This window comes from Arachis duranensis, chromosome 2, assembly GCF_000817695.3.
Source record: "Arachis duranensis cultivar V14167 chromosome 2, aradu.V14167.gnm2.J7QH, whole genome shotgun sequence".
Lineage (NCBI taxonomy): Eukaryota > Viridiplantae > Streptophyta > Magnoliopsida > Fabales > Fabaceae > Arachis > Arachis duranensis.
In genome coordinates, this window is record NC_029773.3 from 2628584 (window position 1) to 2646995 (window position 18412).

The 18412-nt window shown below is 33.5% G+C and overlaps 2 protein-coding genes across 4 annotated transcripts in view; one reads left to right on the plus strand and one right to left on the minus strand.

Moving 5' to 3' along the window:
• Nucleotides 1–2539: 2539 nt before the first annotated feature.
• LOC107472761 (pentatricopeptide repeat-containing protein At5g18950-like) lies at nucleotides 2540–12857 on the plus strand. 3 transcript variants are annotated; one of them, XM_052257228.1, is made up of 3 exons: nucleotides 2540–3071; nucleotides 4554–6326; nucleotides 12699–12857. In XM_052257228.1, the coding sequence occupies exons 2-3, from the start codon at nucleotides 4675–4677 to the stop codon at nucleotides 12754–12756; spliced, it is 1710 nt and encodes a 569-aa protein (XP_052113188.1). In that variant the 5' UTR covers nucleotides 2540–3071; nucleotides 4554–4674; the 3' UTR covers nucleotides 12757–12857. The 3 variants fall into 3 exon arrangements, with proteins under 3 accessions (XP_052113188.1, XP_020990389.1, XP_015947777.1); XM_021134730.2 differs by lacking the exon at nucleotides 12699–12857 and having other exon boundaries at nucleotides 4531–6552; XM_016092291.3 differs by lacking the exon at nucleotides 12699–12857 and having other exon boundaries at nucleotides 4554–6552.
• The window catches only part of LOC107472767 (CAAX prenyl protease 1 homolog), a 17549-nt gene continuing 11622 nt past the window's right edge, over nucleotides 12486–18412 (minus strand). Inside the window, exon 15 of the mRNA XM_052257230.1 lies at nucleotides 12486–12647. The gene's annotated coding sequence lies outside the window, so the exon portion shown is untranslated. The remainder of the gene's footprint in view (nucleotides 12648–18412) is intronic.

Here is an 18412-nt window from a genome sequence, read left to right on the forward strand (position 1 = left end):
TCTTTCGGACGAACGCAAGAGCATCCGCCTTAACCTCACCAGAAGAGCCAGACTCTAAGGTCTTGCGCTTCTTCTTCTCTGGCTCAGGGGAGGGTCGGACAACAGGGGGCGGTTGAGAGGAAGCTGAAGAAGAAATCACAATGGGCTTGGAAAGAGTCCCAACGTTCCGAGGAGGAGGAGGAGGAGAGATAACCCTGGTACCACCAGTCCTGGCGCGAGACTTTGCTTTGGCCTCCTGGACTCTCTGGTAAGATTCCTGAGCATTTGTCTTCGCCATTTCTGAAAAATAAAACAATAGCTAAGGAATTAAACAAGTCGGAAAGTTCAGTTAACGATTCAGGAATCTAACAAACAAATGAAAGCTACCTAGCTGTGCTTGGATAAAGGTCGGAGACCCTTGGAGAAACTTTTTAGTGTCCAAATATGGGGCCCACCCCCACACTTCTCGGAGGAACCCCACAATGGCGGCCTCTACTTCATCCAGGTTCCAGACCATATTTTTCACAAGGAGAGGCCTCCAGCCAGTATAAAGGAAAGCGAGGAGAAGAATTATCATCCAGGAAAAAGGGGTGGTGACCCTCTACAGCTTGCACTTTGAAAAAATAATTTTTAAAGTCGTGGAAGGATTCGTCAAAAAGGGTGAAGATTCTCCGACCTTGTATGGCTCGGAAGGAAACCCATTGTTGTTTATTGTTTAGCCCACTGAAGGGCTTGGTCATATGGAAAAGATGGAAAAAGATTTTCAGAGAGGTCGAGAACTCCAAAGCATGGCTAACAAATTGATAAATTTTCAAAAAACCCAAGAGTTGGGGTGAAGCTGGGTAGGGGCAACCCGACAGTGTTGCAAAACAGACATCTCAAAATCTGAAAAAGGTAGAAAAACGCCCAGACGGGTGATCATGCATTCATACATAAAGAAGAAATGAGGGGGCCGTTCCGTTGGCCCTCCCATGGCAAACTCGGTCCTCTGAACTTGGGATAAGCAATTCATACTTAGGCTCGTCCTCATCCGAGGTACAGAGCCGGTGGTGAGTACGAAGATGGGTAATAAACTCAACATCAACCAACGGCTCCTCCCCTAGGACAGTAACATCAACCCAATCTACGGAGGCCATTTTCTTTTCCTAAAGAAGATGAGGAAACCTACAAAGGGAAAAAGAAAAGAAAAAATAAAAAAACAAAGGTCTCTAGAAGGGAGAAAAAGGAACCAAGCAAAAGTCTACAAACCTACTTATCTACAAAATAAAGGCATACGAAAAATATGAAAAAGAAAAAGAAACTAACCTCTCTCTGAAGACGAAGGTTGCAGGAAGTAAAAGCTTCGAGACACAGAAATGTGGCACGAACGAATGAAGAACGAACGAGGAAAAAATTAGAAAAATCGCAGAAAGAAGATAATGAAAGAGAGGGAAAAGTATTTATAAATACTCTAGGGGCATAATGGTAAAAACGGGGCAGTCATTAATGAGAGTACACCGTTACCAAAGCCATCAATCCCTAGGTGCATCCCTAACGGACACAACGCTTGAATAGACGTAACTGTCAGAAACAAAAGGTCGCGAAAATTACGTCGGTTTAAAAACCCGCGTCTCCTCCAAGAAAGTCGGCTACGAACCCGAGTAAAATACTCGAACCCAAGTCTTAAAGAGATCTTGGGCTCAAGTAGGGGCACTGTTCATACCCTGGCCCAATAATAAAGGCCCAGGTCCAAACGAAAGGCCTAGTCCAGAGGATTGAGCCTTGCTGAGCACCGACCTTCGTACTAAGAAGTCGGTCTTGACTACGATTTGCTCTAAAGAAGTCGGGACGGAGAATAGTTGGCAGATTAACATCAATCCAAATGAGTAACTGCCCCTAAGATCTCTCTAACCACTTCCGGGAGCCATATCTTAACCTCCCTAAGATAAAGGGACGGTTATCACCCTAAAAGGGTGGCACTACTGCAGCGGTGGTTATGGGCTCACCACTATAAATACACTGACACTCTTCAGGTATCTCTAAGCCCAATACATTCTAAACCTGCTCACACCCTTGCTAACTTAGGCATCGGAGTGTCTTTGCAGGTACCACCCCCCATTCATTCACGTACACAAGTCGGAAGGAGGTTCCAGCGTGCAAACCTGCTCGGAGGCTACCATCCGCATACGATTGGGCCGGCCAAATACAGTTCAGTCCATTAATCTCCGGTTACCCACCGTAACAGGGACTAATTTGTTTGCCGGAGTAAAATCTTAAGGATTAATCTGTGTATTAATTTTCTTTGGAGACTAAAATGTCCGATTCTAAAATTCTTAGAGACTGATTTGGATAATTACTCTTTATTATATATTGCAAAGTTCTAAAAATCGGATTGAATCGGTCAATTCGACCAAATTAATCGAAATTCAAAAACCAATCATTTAGCCAGTTCGATTGATTTTTAGAACCGTTTAACAAAAAACTGATTTAAAAATCGGCTGAATCGTGGTTAACCGACGAACTGAGCGAACTGGCCGGATTTTTTCAAGTATCGGTTCGCTGATCCAACAATCAAAACAGTGCCGTTTTGATTCCAGAGAAACACAAGTCCAGTGCTGAATTACACCCCCTCCCCTTTCTCTCTCACAAACACAGCCTCACCAACCCTAGATTCTCCTATACCCTATCAGAGCCACCGTCACCATCTCCCCTTTCTTTCATTCTGCTCTTCTCCTCGCGTCGCCAGAAGCTAAGGTCGGTTCGGGGCTGTTGTTGGCGTCGCCGTTTCCCTGTTCGAGCTCTCTCTGTCACGGCTTTTCTGCTCCTTCACCGTTGGTCGTCACCGCTTCTCCGCTCCTCGCCGTGAGTCGTCGCTGCTTTTCCCCTCCTTGTCGTGCGTCGTTTCTGCTTCTCCCATCCTCGCCATTTTTGGCTGTGGCCCCTTCTCTGCTCCCCGCCAATCTTGTCGTCGCTGCTTCTCTGCTCCGCACCGTGTCTCACCGTCGTTGCCTCTCTGTTTCACGTTACTGAAGTTCCCAATTTGAATTTCTCTGTCTCTCTGCTCTCTGGCTTTATGCTATCTTTTCCTCCCCTTTGCTGCCAATCCAGATAACGTAAAAACCTCCCCTTTATCCTCTTCAATAATGTTCAATTTGTTGTAATTGTATTATATTGTTTTCTACTTTGTTTTGTTCTAAATATACATATGATGTATTATTGATGATTGAGAGATTAATTTTTTAAATTTTTATTTGAATTCAGTCAGTTGATGTTGAATTAATTCTGCTGAGATTGAGTTATAAATTATTTTTTTTTAAGTTTAATTTATTAATTATGCTGAGAATGATTTTTGCTGAGATTGATATGAATTAATTATGCTGAGATTGAGTTATAAATCCAATCTGTTTTACTTGTTATTTTGCTGTCATTGATTCAAAAGAGAAACATGGCTACAATTCTGCATTGGATTTACTATATGGCTTCAAAATAAGGGTTGGGTGAAGTTCAGACAAGGAGATGGTTTACTCATAGGAAAAGAGAATGAAATTAAGAAGCAAAAAACAAAAAGATTACCTAATTTATGAAAATGGAAAACTCAGGAATGGAAACCTAATTTATAAAGGATATTTATGCTTCTTTATTGTGTTTTTGTTTTGTTTAGTTAATTTAATTGTTCAGTTTTTTTATGTTTTGGGATTCTTACTGTGCTGTGGAATTGCTTCTTCCAGCTCAAATTGTAGATTATACTGATTTCTTTTCCACCTTCCAGCATACTAAAATTTGTGGCCTCAAATTTTGGTTGCCTATCTTCTGTTGTTATATCTGGAAATGATATTGTTTGACCAGGCTTAGAAGTCCTATTGGTAATGTGTTATATATACATGAAGATTGAGAAACTGATATTGTTTAATTCATAAAATGCTTTAATTGTTCTGCACCCTATCTCACAATATATGTCACTTTGAATTTTTAATAATTTTATGTTATATTTAATTAAACCGGTTTAACCACAGTTCGACCTCAGTGGAACCATTGAACCATTGAACTAGTTATTTGACCGGTCCGGTTTTTGCAACCTTGATATATTGATCTGTTTTGATGCTAGTGTTGTGAGTTGTGACTAAGGTTATGTGATTGTGCTTTATTATATATTAATCTGTAATTGGCAGTAGTTGCTGTCAATTGGATTTTTTTTAGTTATTGTATATTGATCTGTTTTGACTTTTGATGCTGGCGTTGTGAGTTGCGACTAAAGATATGTGATTGATGCTTTATTGGATATTGATCTACTTGATCTGTTTTGATGCTTTATTGATGCTTGGTTATGTTTATTTGGTGAATTTGATACTGAATTTACTGAATTAGTTGCATGACTTATGAGTAGAAAATTGTTTAAATTGATTAGATTTTATAATTTATTACATATGCAATCCGCAATCAAAAACTATGTTTTTGATCAAATTGTGTATTGTGTGGTTACTTAGATTGTTGGTGAAACCTGCCTGTAAAATTAAGATAGGAAATGATTAAATATTTAACCATTATCACAGCTTTCTAAAGTTTGTATGACAGTATAAATCATTCCGCTGTTGCAGGGATAGGAGCCTTGATGTTATCACACTTCCCATGCTTCTGTTTCACTGAAGGTGGAGAAAATATAAGATCATTATTCGGTGATGATGTTTTAGCTTCTTCCATGTACAAAAACCCATCACAATGATCAGGGCAATAACATGTTCACATTCTCTTATTACACCCCTCCGCCGTAGCGCTCCCCAAACCTGTCAAACTCAATTCCGAAGCCTCACATTGGAGACCAAAGATGGGGATCATGCTGGCAACATCAACTCAAATGCCAAAGATCGTAACTTTGTTGATTTCGTCATCGAAATTTGCAGAGTCACTCGGACAACACCGCGTTGGGAGACTACCCTTCTTTCCCAATACCCATCTTTCAATTTCAAAGACCCTTCTTTCTTCCTACATTACCTGACCCACCAGCACAATGCGTTCCTCTCCCTTCGATTCTTTTACTGGCTTTGCTCTAGTTGTGGCTTTTCACCGGACCAATCTTCATGCAGCGCCCTCTTTGATGAACTTGTGAATGCTGGAGCATCTAAAGCTGCAAAGGCGTTGCTTGATTGGCCCGATTTTAACCCTGGGCCTCATTCATTGGAGGGTTACATAAGGAGCCTTAGCAGTGGTGGAATGGTTGAAGATGCACTCCATGTGTTTGATGAATTGCAAAAGGTTGGATTTTGTCCGTCAGCGGAAACTTGGAAGAAATCTCTATTGGGTTGTTTGAAGGTTGGGAGGACCGATCTGGTTTGGACATTGTATGGGCGTATGTTGGAATCTGGTGTTGCGGCTAACATTGATGTTGAGATTGTTGGATATCTGGTAAAGGCGCTATGTGTTGAAGGCAAGGTTTCGAAGGGATATGAACTTCTTAGGCAGGTTCTAGGGAATGGCTTGAGTCCTGACAATACTGTTTTTAACACACTTATTAGAGGGTTCTGTAAGAATGGAGAGTATGATAGGGTATCTGAGATCCTTCATATCATGATTGCCAAGAAGGGTAATCCAGATATCTTTACTTACCAAGAAGTCATCAATGGACTCTTGAAAGAGAACAATTCTGAGGGATTGCGGGTTTTCAATGATATCAAGGATAGAGCGTATTTCCCTGATAGAGTCATGTACACAACAGTGATCGAAGGCCTCTGCAAGAAGGGACAGCTTGGTGTCGCAAGGAAGTTGTGGTTTGAGATGATTCAAAAAGGGTTACTTCCTAATGAGTATACCTATAATGTAATGTTACATGGGTATTGTAAGGCTGGTGAACTTGTTGAGGCAAAGAAGCTCTTTAATGATATGCGTTCTAGAGGTTATGTAGGAAACACATTCAACTACACCACAATGATTTCGGGTTTGTGTTCACATGGTGAGGCACATAAAGCATGGGTCTTGTTTCAAAAAATGCCTCAAAGGGGTGTGGTTCGTGATTTGATCACTTACAATTCTTTGATTAATGGACTTTGCAATGAGGGGGATCTTGTTAAGGCAACAAAACTTTTTAATGAACTTCAGACACAGGGTTTACAGCCATCGGCTTTCACTTTTACTCCTCTTATAAAAGGACTTTGTAGATTTGGAGAAACGCAGGAGGCAATCAGGTTATGGAATGATATGCGCGATCGGCATTTAATACCACCCTCTATTACACACGACCATATTATTAAGGGGTTATGTAAAGAAGGCAATTCTGCAGAGGGAATGAAATGGCTGCGAAGAATGGTGAGATGGGAGCTAAAACCAGTGCGGAAGACTTTGGAGATCCTGATTTGCACTCTATCACAAGAGAAAAGGTTAGATGATGTTTTGATTGTCTTAGATTCAATGTTTAGATTGGGATATACACTTGAACATAGCACAATTCATTTTTTAGTGACGATATTTAACTGGAAAAATGATTGCTTTACTAGTTTATGTTTGGAGAAGATATTAGGAAATAAAAGATAAGTTGATGTTGTGTATATCTGACTTTGTAACATCTTTTTCCAATAGAATGAAGAAATTGAGTATCTCTTGTAAGCTTTTGAGACCAAAAACCTTGTTGACGCTTTCCATTGTTTCAATGTGTTCTTCTTGTCCAGTGAAATAAATACCTCTAAATGAAGCAAACGAAATTATTACTATCGATTTGAGTTGAGTTATTAGTGATTATAGCAAGCATACATCCTATTTTATTCTATCTTATAACATTCTACTAAAAGAAAGATATTCTCAAAGTGATTTTATTATGGGATTTACTTAGATGTGCCTAGCCATGCTAATACTTGGATAATCCATGTCTAAGGCCCACCTTAATGCGCTGATTTTATCATATTAATTTTACATATAATTGTTTGTATTTGTGATATTCTCCTACTTTTTTATAATGTAAATTCAGTGATTTTCGCATCCGAACATTCTGTGCGAATTACTAAACAATTTTAAAGTTATTTGTCTCAATTTGAGTATCGATTCATGTTTGTTTTAAATCGACACCAGTAACATGTTTGTTCAAGAAACATTTGGTGTTCATTGAACAGAGAAGCAAAAGCTTCTTGAAATTAAGTAATCATACATTTGAATATAAATATAAATATTTAATTTATTTTATATTTTAATATATATTTTATATAAATAACTAATTTAGTAGCTAATTTTTATGTACAGTAGCAAAGTTGAAAAAAGATTAATTCAAATAATTAGGAAAATTAATAATAGTAACGATAATAAAAATAATGACGGAAGGAAATAATATAAAGGGCCCTGCTACACATACAAGTAAAAGGCCGTACAAGTTTTACAAGTTATCAGCCCAAACTTCATTAACACGCGCATTAACTCATTTTGAATGGAGCGTAACTACACGCGCCTCACTCAAACGGTTCCTCTTCGTCTTGAATGAATCCAATACGCACACTAATAGGATCGTATTGCGGATTTTGTGTAAGTATCTGCATATCTACGTATCCGCAAAAATAAAGAAATAAATAAGTAAATATTCTTTTTATGTTTTATTTCAACTAATAATTATTATATATGTTGTTTTATTTTTATTCATTATTAAGAAAAGTATGTTTAATATTATTCGCCTTCGTCTTCTTCCTCTTCCTCTTCCTCTTCCTCTTCCTCTTCCTCTTCTTCTTCTTCCTCTTCTTCCTCTTCTTCTTCTTCTTCTTCTTCTTCTTCTTCTTCTTCGAATACTGCGAATCTGAGTTCCTATTCTCTCTTCAGTTTTCACTATTCAGACTTCAGCAGAGAACGCCTACCTTTCGTCTTCGTCCTGCTGCCGCTGAACGCCTGAACGCCGCACGCCCGCACCGCTACCGCCTATTGGGTTCTGCACTTTTGCTTCTTAGTTCCTAGAGTTCAGATGTTCAGATTCAGTCTTGAATTATTCTATTTCTTGGTACATTCATGAATCATGATTCAGCAATCTGCAATTTTGTTTATTCACTTATTTGCTAATTGGATTAATTTGTTTGATAATTGATTTAGTTGGTTTGTTAATTGTGAATTTGTGATTGAATTTGTTCTGATGTAATTGCAACTTTGCAAGTTTAGTTTGATTAATTTGTTTGTTAATTCACTTATTCACTTAATTTTATTCATTTACACTATACTCCTTTTTTTCCTCTTCGATATATAAAGATTGCGTCTTTTGGTGCATTACAGAAATACACCCAAACGATTACATAAAATACACCCAAGAGATTACAGAAATACACCCTAACGATTACATAAAATACACCTAAGAGATTACAGAAATACACCCAAACGGTTACAGGAATTCACCCAAACGATTATAGAAATACACCCAAAAGATTACAGAAAATACACCCAAAGGATTTAAAGAAATACACCCAAAGTCATGCATAATTCAGAACTCTTTCTCTTTCTCCTCCTCATCTTCTACTACTACTTCTTCTTCAAAAACGATTTCAGAGCTTGATGTCAAAAAACAATAGAAATCGAGAATAACGAAGAAAGAAAACAGAGAGAAAAGCACGTAAATGAAGAAGGAGAAAGAGAAGGCAAGAAACAAAAGAAAAGAAGAAGAAGAAAAGGAAGAGGACGAAGAACGTGCAGCAAGAAGAAGAAGAAGAGGAAGAGGAAGAAGAACGTGCAGCAAGAAGAAGAAGAAGGTGCAATAAAAACATGCCGTAATAGTATGTGGAGGAACTAACGTCAACGACGAAGAACAAACCAATGACAAAGGAGGAGAAAAGAACGATCGAAAAAGAAGGAGAAGAAGAAGGGATGTAGCGCGTCGTACGTGGAGCAGCGCGTAATTTGATTTTATTGTTTAATGAACTTGTAAAGCATACAAGCCCTAATGGCTTGTATGCAGAGCTTTTCCCTAATATAAATAACGAAAGCAAGAATAATAATATGATAGTAACATGAATGAGTGCCATGCAATATTATTCTTATAATCATCTGAATGTTTTTTCTCAATATAGTTGAGCTATTTTTTTTAAGATAATAATCTTGCTCATTGAAAACTACAATAGAATTGATTATGATGTGTACAAAATCAAAGTACACAAAAAGAGACTACATCAAAAGCTCCTTTGAATACTAGCATAAATTAAAATAAAATATAGCCGCAACATAGATAATTAGATATATAGGTATTTTAGGCATGAATTTCTTACTCCCACTTTTGTAAGAAAGAATTATTAGCCAATACTAAAATATTTATAAAAAAAATTCTTTTTTTTTTAAAAAAAAATCAATAATTAGATATTGACCTCTCTGGTTATTCTTTTTACATATTTTTCTTTTTTCTTTTTATTTCCAAATTCAAAAAGAAAAAAAAACTTTTTTCTCTACTAAATTTTTGCCTCTTCCACTCATTGATGGTTGTTCTATGTTTTTCTCTATCTACAATCTCACTATGTTCCTCTCCATCTGCAGTCTCGTTTGTTCTCTGATCCTCTTCCTGCACCGTGTTTGTTCTTTGATCTTCGATGCCGGGTTAGGTCAAATTTAAAAGTTTGTTATTTTTATTTTTTACATTTTACAAAGGCAAGCTAAACAACATTCCAATCTTTTTTTTATCGCCACCACCCAAGAGATTCTTTCCATATTCCAGGAACTAGAATGAGACCCGCGCGATGCGCGGGATGGTAAATTAATAATAGTATATAATAAATATTAAAAATTGTTATATTTTGTAGAAATAAATTAAATAGGTATAAATTGAATCTAAATTTAAAAGGTATTTTATTTTAAATAATTTGTAGTACAAAAGATTTGGATGTTAGAGTTGTACAAAGTAATATTTTTATTTGGTAGTTTGATTTTTGCATTTGTTTTAGTTGATGGACTTAGTCATTTATGTGGTGCTAGTCCTCCTTTTTTTTGTTGGTTGTTAGAGTTGGTGCTTTCTTCTTTTTGTCGTAGGTTCTTGCAAAGATATGTTCTTTATGAATTGTTGAGTTTGATGCACTTTCTATTGTGTTATTTGGTTCCATCTTTGTATGTATGTTCTTCTTTCGAAAATGTGTCTTGAATTTGTATGATTTTCTTTCTCCTTAATCTCTTGATGGGATGGTGCTTCAATGTCATTATTTTTCTGAAATGTCATTAGATTTGAAGCAGTTGTGCCCAATAAATTTTGCGTCGCCATCAAATAGTACAAAAGTTGTTGTAACACTTTGATCTAAAACCTTTAATTGAATTCTGAACCTAAAATAAATATTGGGTTAGCAACTAATAATTTGATAGATGAGATTATGAAAAGTATATAGAGTTACCTTATTGTTGGATATTGTGGTGTTTGATTACATGTGCCACAAATGTAGTTGTTTCTTTTTTTATATGCTTTCTTCTAACACTTTTTACATTTAACATAGTTTCATTCTAATTTGTCATCAATTTCGTTTATAATTGCTAAAATTGTGAAGATCTTTTCCTATTCCAATATTCAATCTATGTTATCATTAGGTATATGGTATTTGAGTAAGTATGAATGTATGATGCATGTTGTGTTTTTTTTTTTTTTTGTCATACCTGATCATCAGATTCTCATTGCAGTTTGGAAATAAATTTTTGTGTGCTAAATTTGATGTTATGTGAAGGAATAGTGATAAGAGACTTATATATGTAGTTTAAATGGTATGAAATTTAAATACTTATAGGGTGTGTGTGGTTCAAGTATTACTTTGTTACAAAGATTCCATTCGCATGGGAATCAAATATACCCAAGGAGAAGGTGAGAATTGAAATGATGGAATTTTGATTCTCTGGAATCGAACTTGCTTGAAAATAGCTTTTTAACTTTGAACTACACATAGGTATATGATATTCTCATCTTAAAATTCCTAAGAATTATTTATAATTCCCCCAACCATACACACCCATAACGTAAAATTTATTATGAATAATAATATTATTATGACATTTGTAATATGGATGTTTATTACCTTTAGTGAGTTATTTATAAAAATTAATAAATTAATTATTGCGGTTATAAATTTATTGTATTGTTTATAACGGTAAGATATAATAAATATAGGAATATGAATTCAATGTATTTAGAGGTTACAAATTTATTGGATTCTATTTTTTAGTTTTTTATTTGTATCTAATATGAAAATGTATGTCTAATATCATATTTTTTGGTTACGTTTTGATACTCTTTTAATAATTTTTTTTTTTTAGTTTTCAAATATTCTTTTCCAAATTTATATTGGTAAAATAAAATAGAATTTGTTTTTAATAATAAGTAAAAACTACAATAATAGTTCTTTGTACCTAGTGTTACTTCTAAAAATTAAAATGATTTTTTTTTTACCAAAGATACAGACATAGGAATATGAATTCAATGTATTTGAAGGTTACAAAATTATTGGATTCTATATTTTAGTTTTTTATTTGTATATTTTTTTTTTGATTTGGAAATAATAGTTAATTTGGCAAGAATTAAGTGGTTGATTCTAAAGTTGTGTCAAGTAAGCAATATTGCTGACATGGCATTATTAGGAAAAAAAAATGCCTCAAAAGTAATGTGGTGCATGATTATGTATCTACTTTTATATATTAAGAATAGATAGTTTTGTAGTAAATAGCCGAATCATGGATAGGGAACTAACTATGCGAGTGACCTACCAAAATTTATTGTAGAAATTGAATTTTCAGGATCAATGATTAGACCATGCAAACTAGAAATGCCATTTCTTGGATAAAGGAAGAGATACGTTTCCGTAGCCAAGGAGTAGAGAACAACCTTATTTAATATTTATCCATTTATACTCTGACTTATGTATAAAAATATGATTATTACTTACTAAATGTATATTTAAATTATTTTTTATTATAAAACAAAGAGAATGTATATTTGATTGTTAAAAAAATACTAATATCAAAATAGTATTTATTAGAAAGAAAGAAAAAATAAAAGAAAAGAAAAAATGACCCATTTTATTATTCTAGGTATTCCATCCAATCAATTTCTTTAAGATGTTGGAAGCCAATTAAGGACACATAAGGGATCATATAGGTGAAGTTCAAACCATTGCTTTGAATGAGAAAGTAGCATCACTTTATCCCTTGCTTGCCATTGAAATTTCTCTTATGAATTCTTTATAACACACTAAGCTTTAGTTTGAGCATTATATGTCAAACATAAAGATTAAAGTAGCTAATATTGCATATTTTTGAAGTTCCTATGTTGTCTAGTGAAGACTTGAGGTTTAAGATAAGGTTTCTTTTTTGTCAACGCTTTACTATCATCCACTTAAAAGGAGCTAGAATATTCAATCAATTAATTGAGAATTAAAAATGAAATGTAAAGGTAATCTACTTTCATTAAATAATTTCATCAGAAACTGAAAAGTAGAGAATCTTATAGACTACTCAAAATTCAGAACTATAGAAATCAAATACTCCTTTTTAAGGCATGGTGTTAGTCATTAAAAAAATAGCATGCTAAGACATCAAAAGGGCCTTCAATTTAGTTTCATTTCACAGCCAACGCATTTTTCCTCTCACTCTAATCTGAGCCTTAATCATTTAGTTTCAACTTTGAACTCTGCATCAAAGCATTGCTATTGAAACCTATATACTACACAAACAAATTGTAGCACTCATCATTGCAAGTTAGAGTACAATGAAGCTTTGAATCTCTTCACCTATAGTTTGTTTTCCCTATTTTTCCTTCTTATCTGATTTGTCAATCGCAGCCAACCGTTCAACAAGAGGAGGATGAGAGTAGTGATATGCATAGTACCATGGATCTGATAGATTCTCCTCCTGAAAGTCAGAATTAGAAAATCAATCAGATGCAGCACTAAAGATTCAAGATTACTCCATCTTTTACCAGGAACAAAACCCATGTACTGATTAATTTTGCATAATTTCAACCAAAGAATAAAATGTTAAGTATATCATGAATCAGATGTATCGCTGAAATTCATAATGATACACATAATTACAACAGAGAGTCAAATATAGTTTTATTGCCTTTTTTATTTTTTTAATTCTAATTAATTAACATTGATTGTGTTTTTTTAATATTTATTTTTAGAAATTTTTTGAAATATTTTTACAAGTGATACATTTTTATGCATTTAATTTCATAAACATTTTTATGTTTGGGAGAATTTTTTATTATACCTTTTTTCGTGTTTTTTTATTTTTTATATTCTTGATTAGTTACTTTATAAATACATTTTTTGTTCTCCTCTTTATTGGAATAAAATTAGTAAGTAGTTTATCCTTATTTGTTACTCTCTTTTATTTATCTCTTAATTTTTTGATTGTATATTTTATTGTTTTCTTTTTAGCATAATTTTCCAAGTTTATCATGCCTTATCTCTTTTTGGGTATTTAGTTAAATAAATAATTAGCCTATGTTGTATCTTCATTGGAATATGATATGTTTATTCATTGAAAATCTAATTATATAGGAAGTCTATTAAAATCATGATATTTAAACAAAAATGTGTGCTCATTATATGAGCCTGACATCCCCTAAATCTATACATAAGCTTTTTTATTTTGATTCTCGCTTTTTTCTTACATTGATTTCATGTTGTTTTTGTTATTTTTATGTTCTTTCTCTTTCTCTTCTCTGTCTTTGTCTTCACTTTCTATTCTCTTTATTGCTTATATCTATTACCACTAGTTTAGGATTTATAGAGAAGATTGCTCACTTAATATACTAATTATTTGAATGAGGTTAGGATGTGAAAAAATAAATTATATAACAAGTAATTGATTTTTGAATATTAAATAGATTTTTAAAATATGAATTACATTAAATAATTCTTTAACCTATATACTATTTTAATTATAACTGTAAACATGATTTTTTGGCCTTCTATGATTTTATTACTGTTGCTTCAAATTCTTTTAGGTAGATTTATTAATATTTTTTTAATTGATCTTTACCGAATAATTGTTTATAATGTGCTAATTAGGATAATCTGCTATAAAGATAGAAGAGAATAGTTGACAAATTAGTCTGTACCATAGTAATAATATTCTAAATAGATTGACTATGTCTATTTTTTTAAAAGAGATCACCTTGACATATTTTTTATTCTGAATATGCTCTATCCTGTATTAAATATTAAAAATATGTTGTATACGCCTGTTAAAATTATAATATTTAAACTAATACTACATGTGCTCGTTGTAGACTCTTCCTTTCTTTTGGTCTTCCATTTCTCTTTCTTCCTTTTATATTCCTCTTCTCTTTTTTATCTTATCTTTTTTCATCTTCTCTCTCTTATTTCATGCGCAATTTTTGATACATTTATTTGAAATATGTATCTGACACTACTATGTTAGGGTTTATAGGGAGTTGTCTTGATTTACATGCTATTTTTTATATCTCTTGTTATATTTCTCTTCTGCTATTAGGTTAGAGGATATGGTTCCAAGTCTGTCCTTCTCATTTTTTGATCTGATAGTGACAGCTATGAAGATCTTGGATTAGATATTGGATGTTAATAGGTATAGACTAATCTAAGGTTTATATTGTGTATTTTGAATATTCGATCAGTTTCAAATATCTATTAGTTGTTTTCTTTTTTTTTCTCCCAAATTAAAAAGTTTAACTATTTTAAAAATTTAAATTTTTCAGTTGTATACTGTTAGATATATCCCTCCCTCCCCATTTTTATTTGGTGAATACTATGGTGCTTAAAAGGTAGTGTCTATTTACTAAAAAATGTTAAAAAATAATATTTAATTTAAAAGATATAACAATAAATAATTTTTAAAAAATTAAAACTTACTACAAAAAGTAAGTTAGGCAAAATTTAGGCACCATAGAATTGACTTTTTTATCTTGTGTGTATCTTCGTTGGAATATGATATATTTTTCAATAGAAATTTAATTATATAGGAAGCTTACTAAAATAATGATATCTAAACAAAAAGGTGTGCTCATTACCTAAACCAGCCATCCCCTATATCTATGCATAGACTTTTTTGTTTTGATTCTTGCCTTTTTCCTTATACTGACTTCATGTTTTTGTTAGCTTCATGTCTCTCTCTTTTCTTTTAATTCTCTTTATTGTTTATATCTATTGCTGTTTTTCTTCCAATTCTCATAGCTTAGGATTTATAGAAAAAATTGCTCACTTAATATACTAATTATTTGAATGAGATTTAGGATGTAAAAAAACAAACTATATGTTCAAGTAATTAATTTTTGAATATTAAATAGGTTTTTAAAAGATGAATGACATTAAATGATTCTCTAATCTATAAATTATTTTGATGATAATAAAAAATAAATAATTTTTTAGCCTTTCAAAATTTTGTTACGGTTGCTTCAATTTCTTTTAAGTAGATTTACTAACTTTTTTTAACTTAAGTGAATAATTGTTTATAATGTGTTTAGAGGGGGTTGTTTTGATTTACGTGCTATTTTTTTACATTTTTTTGTTATATTTCTTCCTGCTATTAGGTTATGGTATAGGGTTCCAAATCTATTTTTCTGATTCTTCGATATGATAGTGGCGGTTATAAAGATCTTGGATTAGATATTGGAGGTTTGTAGATATAGACTAATCTAGGGTATACTGTGTATTTTGAATGTTCAGTTTCAAATATCTATTAGTTGTTTTCTTTCTCTTTTCTCCCAAATTAAAAAGCTTAACTGTTTCAAAGATTAAAGTTTCTCAGTTGTATATTGCCAGATATACTCATCCCTCTCCATTTTTTTTATCGGGTAAAGTATATTTTTTGTCCCTGAAGTTTACTAAAAGTTTCAAAAATACCCTGAGTTTTAATTTGTTTCACTCGGCAACAGCCCCATCCCTCACTCCCTCTCCGACAGTCTCCTCCGTCGTGTACTCTACCTCCAGAACAACTCCCTCTCCAGCCACCTTTCTCCGCTGCTCCTCAACCTCACCAACCTCTAGGACTCAACCTCGCCAACCTCCAGTTACTCAACCTTGCTCACAACCTCCTCTCCAGCAACATTCTCCGGCGACATTCCAATGAACTTCTCCAAATCTCAACTACGCCAACTCATCAACTTGTTCTATAATGGCTTTTTTGGTGGGATTTCGGTCACCATCGGAACCCTAAAGAAGTTCGAGCATCTTTGGCTTGACTCCAACAACTTCCATGGAACCTTACCTTCAACACTTGCAAACTGAAAGATACGAAACGCCCCATGAGAAGAGAAGGTTGTTGATTCCCAACATGATTCCGACGAAGATTGATAAAGGTAGGATCTTTTTGTTGAAATCTTTGAGAGCATGTTTGAAGATACGGTACCCACAAAGAGGAGAAGGTAATTGAGAATCAGAAGGGACATGTACCTCTTGTTTGTTATGGAGTTTTGATCTGTTGTTGCATGGAGCTGTTGTTGTGTTTTGTTGTTGTTGATGTTGTCGTTGCCCATTTTTTGTTTTGCTTCTTCTTAAATGTTGATGGATTTGATTTCAAGTACTTCATAGTTCTTGTTGGTTGGAGTCATGGTTAGAGATCGGTGGTGGAATGATGGGTCTTGTAGTGGAGTCTTTTCCATGAAAGAGAGAAGGAGGATTTGATATACATCACTTGCAGTGGCCGGAGTTGGGGCGCAAATAGCGGCAGGAGTGTTGGGTAGTTGTTGTTCTTGATGATGATGAAAGAGAATAGGATTTGGGGGTATTATTGGAAAAAATTAATGTTGATCATAGTTTGACCAAAAAATTTGAAGATAAGGATAAAATTGAAGCAAATCAAAAATATTAAAGATAAAATTGAAACAAATTAAAATTTAGGGGTATTTTTGAAATTTATAATAAATACTATTTTAATATTAGTATTTTTTTTAACAATCAAATATACATTCTCTTTGTTTTATAATAAAAAAATAAATTAAATATACATTTAGTAAGTAATAATCATATTTTTATACATAAGTTAGGAGTATAAATAGATAAATATTAAATGAGGTTGTTCTCTAATCCTTGGCGGCGGAAGTGTGTTGCATCGAGGATTAAAGAATAAATACGGTACAAGAAGAGGATTAGATGGAGGGGAACATAGAACAACCATCACTAGCGGGAGAGGCAAAAATTTAGAGCAAAAAGTTTTTTTTTTTTGAATTTAGAAATAAAAAAAAATGTGTAAAAAGAATAACTATATGGGTCAATATCTAATTACTGATTTTTTAAATATTTTAGTATTGGCTAATAATTCTTTCTTACAAAAGTGGGAGTAAGAAATTCATGCCTAAAATACCTATATATCTAATTATCTATGTTGCGGCTATATTTTATTTTAATTTATGCTAGTATTCAAAGGAGCTTTTGATGTAGTCTCTTTTTGTGTACTTTGATTTTGTACACATCATAATCAATTCTATTGTAGTTTTCAATGAGCAAGATTATTATCTTAAAAAAAATAGCTCAACTATATTGAGAAAAAACATTCAGATGATTATAAGAATAATATTGCATGGCACTCATTCATGTTACTATCATATTATTATTCTTGCTTTCGTTATTTATATTAGGGAAAAGCTCTGCATACAAGCCATTAGGGCTTGTATGCTTTACAAGTTCATTAAACAATAAAATCAAATTACGCGCTGCTCCACGTACGACGCGCTACATCCCTTCTTCTTCTCCTTCTTTTTCGATCGTTCTTTTCTCCTCCTTTGTCATTGGTTTGTTCTTCGTCGTTGACGTTAGTTCCTCCACATACTGTTACGGCATGTTTTTATTGCACCTTCTTCTTCTTCTTGCTGCACGTTCTTCTTCCTCTTCCTCTTCTTCTTCTTCTTGCTGCACGTTCTTCGTCCTCTTCCTCTTCTTCTTCTTCTTTTCTTTTGTTTCTTGCCTTCTCTTTCTCCTTCTTCATTTACGTGCTTTTCTCTCTGTTTTCTTTCTTCGTTATTCTCGATTTCTATTATTTTTTGACATCAAGTTCTGAAATCATTTTTGAAGAAGAAGTAGTAGTAGAAGATGAGGAGGAGAAAGAGAAAGAGTTCTGAATTATGCATGACTTTGGGTGTATTTCTTTAAATCCTTTGGGTGTATTTTCTGTAATCTTTTGGGTGTATTTCTATAATCGTTTGGGTGAATTCCTGTAACCGTTTGGGTGTATTTCTGTAATCTCTTAGGTGTATTTTATGTAATCGTTTGGGTGTATTTCTGTAATCTCTTAGGTGTATTTTATGTAATCGTTTGGGTGTATTTCTGTAATCTCTTAGGTGTATTTTATGTAATCGTTTGGGTGTATTTCTGTAATCTCTTGGGTGTATTTTATGTAATCGTTTAGGTGTATTTCTGTAATGCTTGCCATTTTTTCTGAAATGAAAAATACACCCATAGATATCAGTAAGATACACCCATAGATATGAGTCAGATACACCCATAGATATCAGTCAGATATCACTCAAATACACCCAAAGGATTACAGAAAATACACCCAAAGGATTTAA

Bases quoted from the DNA above. Each gene is read 5' to 3' on its own strand.
- LOC107472761 (XM_021134730.2), top strand. From the start codon at position 4,675: ATGATCAGGGCAATAACATGTTCACATTCTCTTATTACACCCCTCCGC.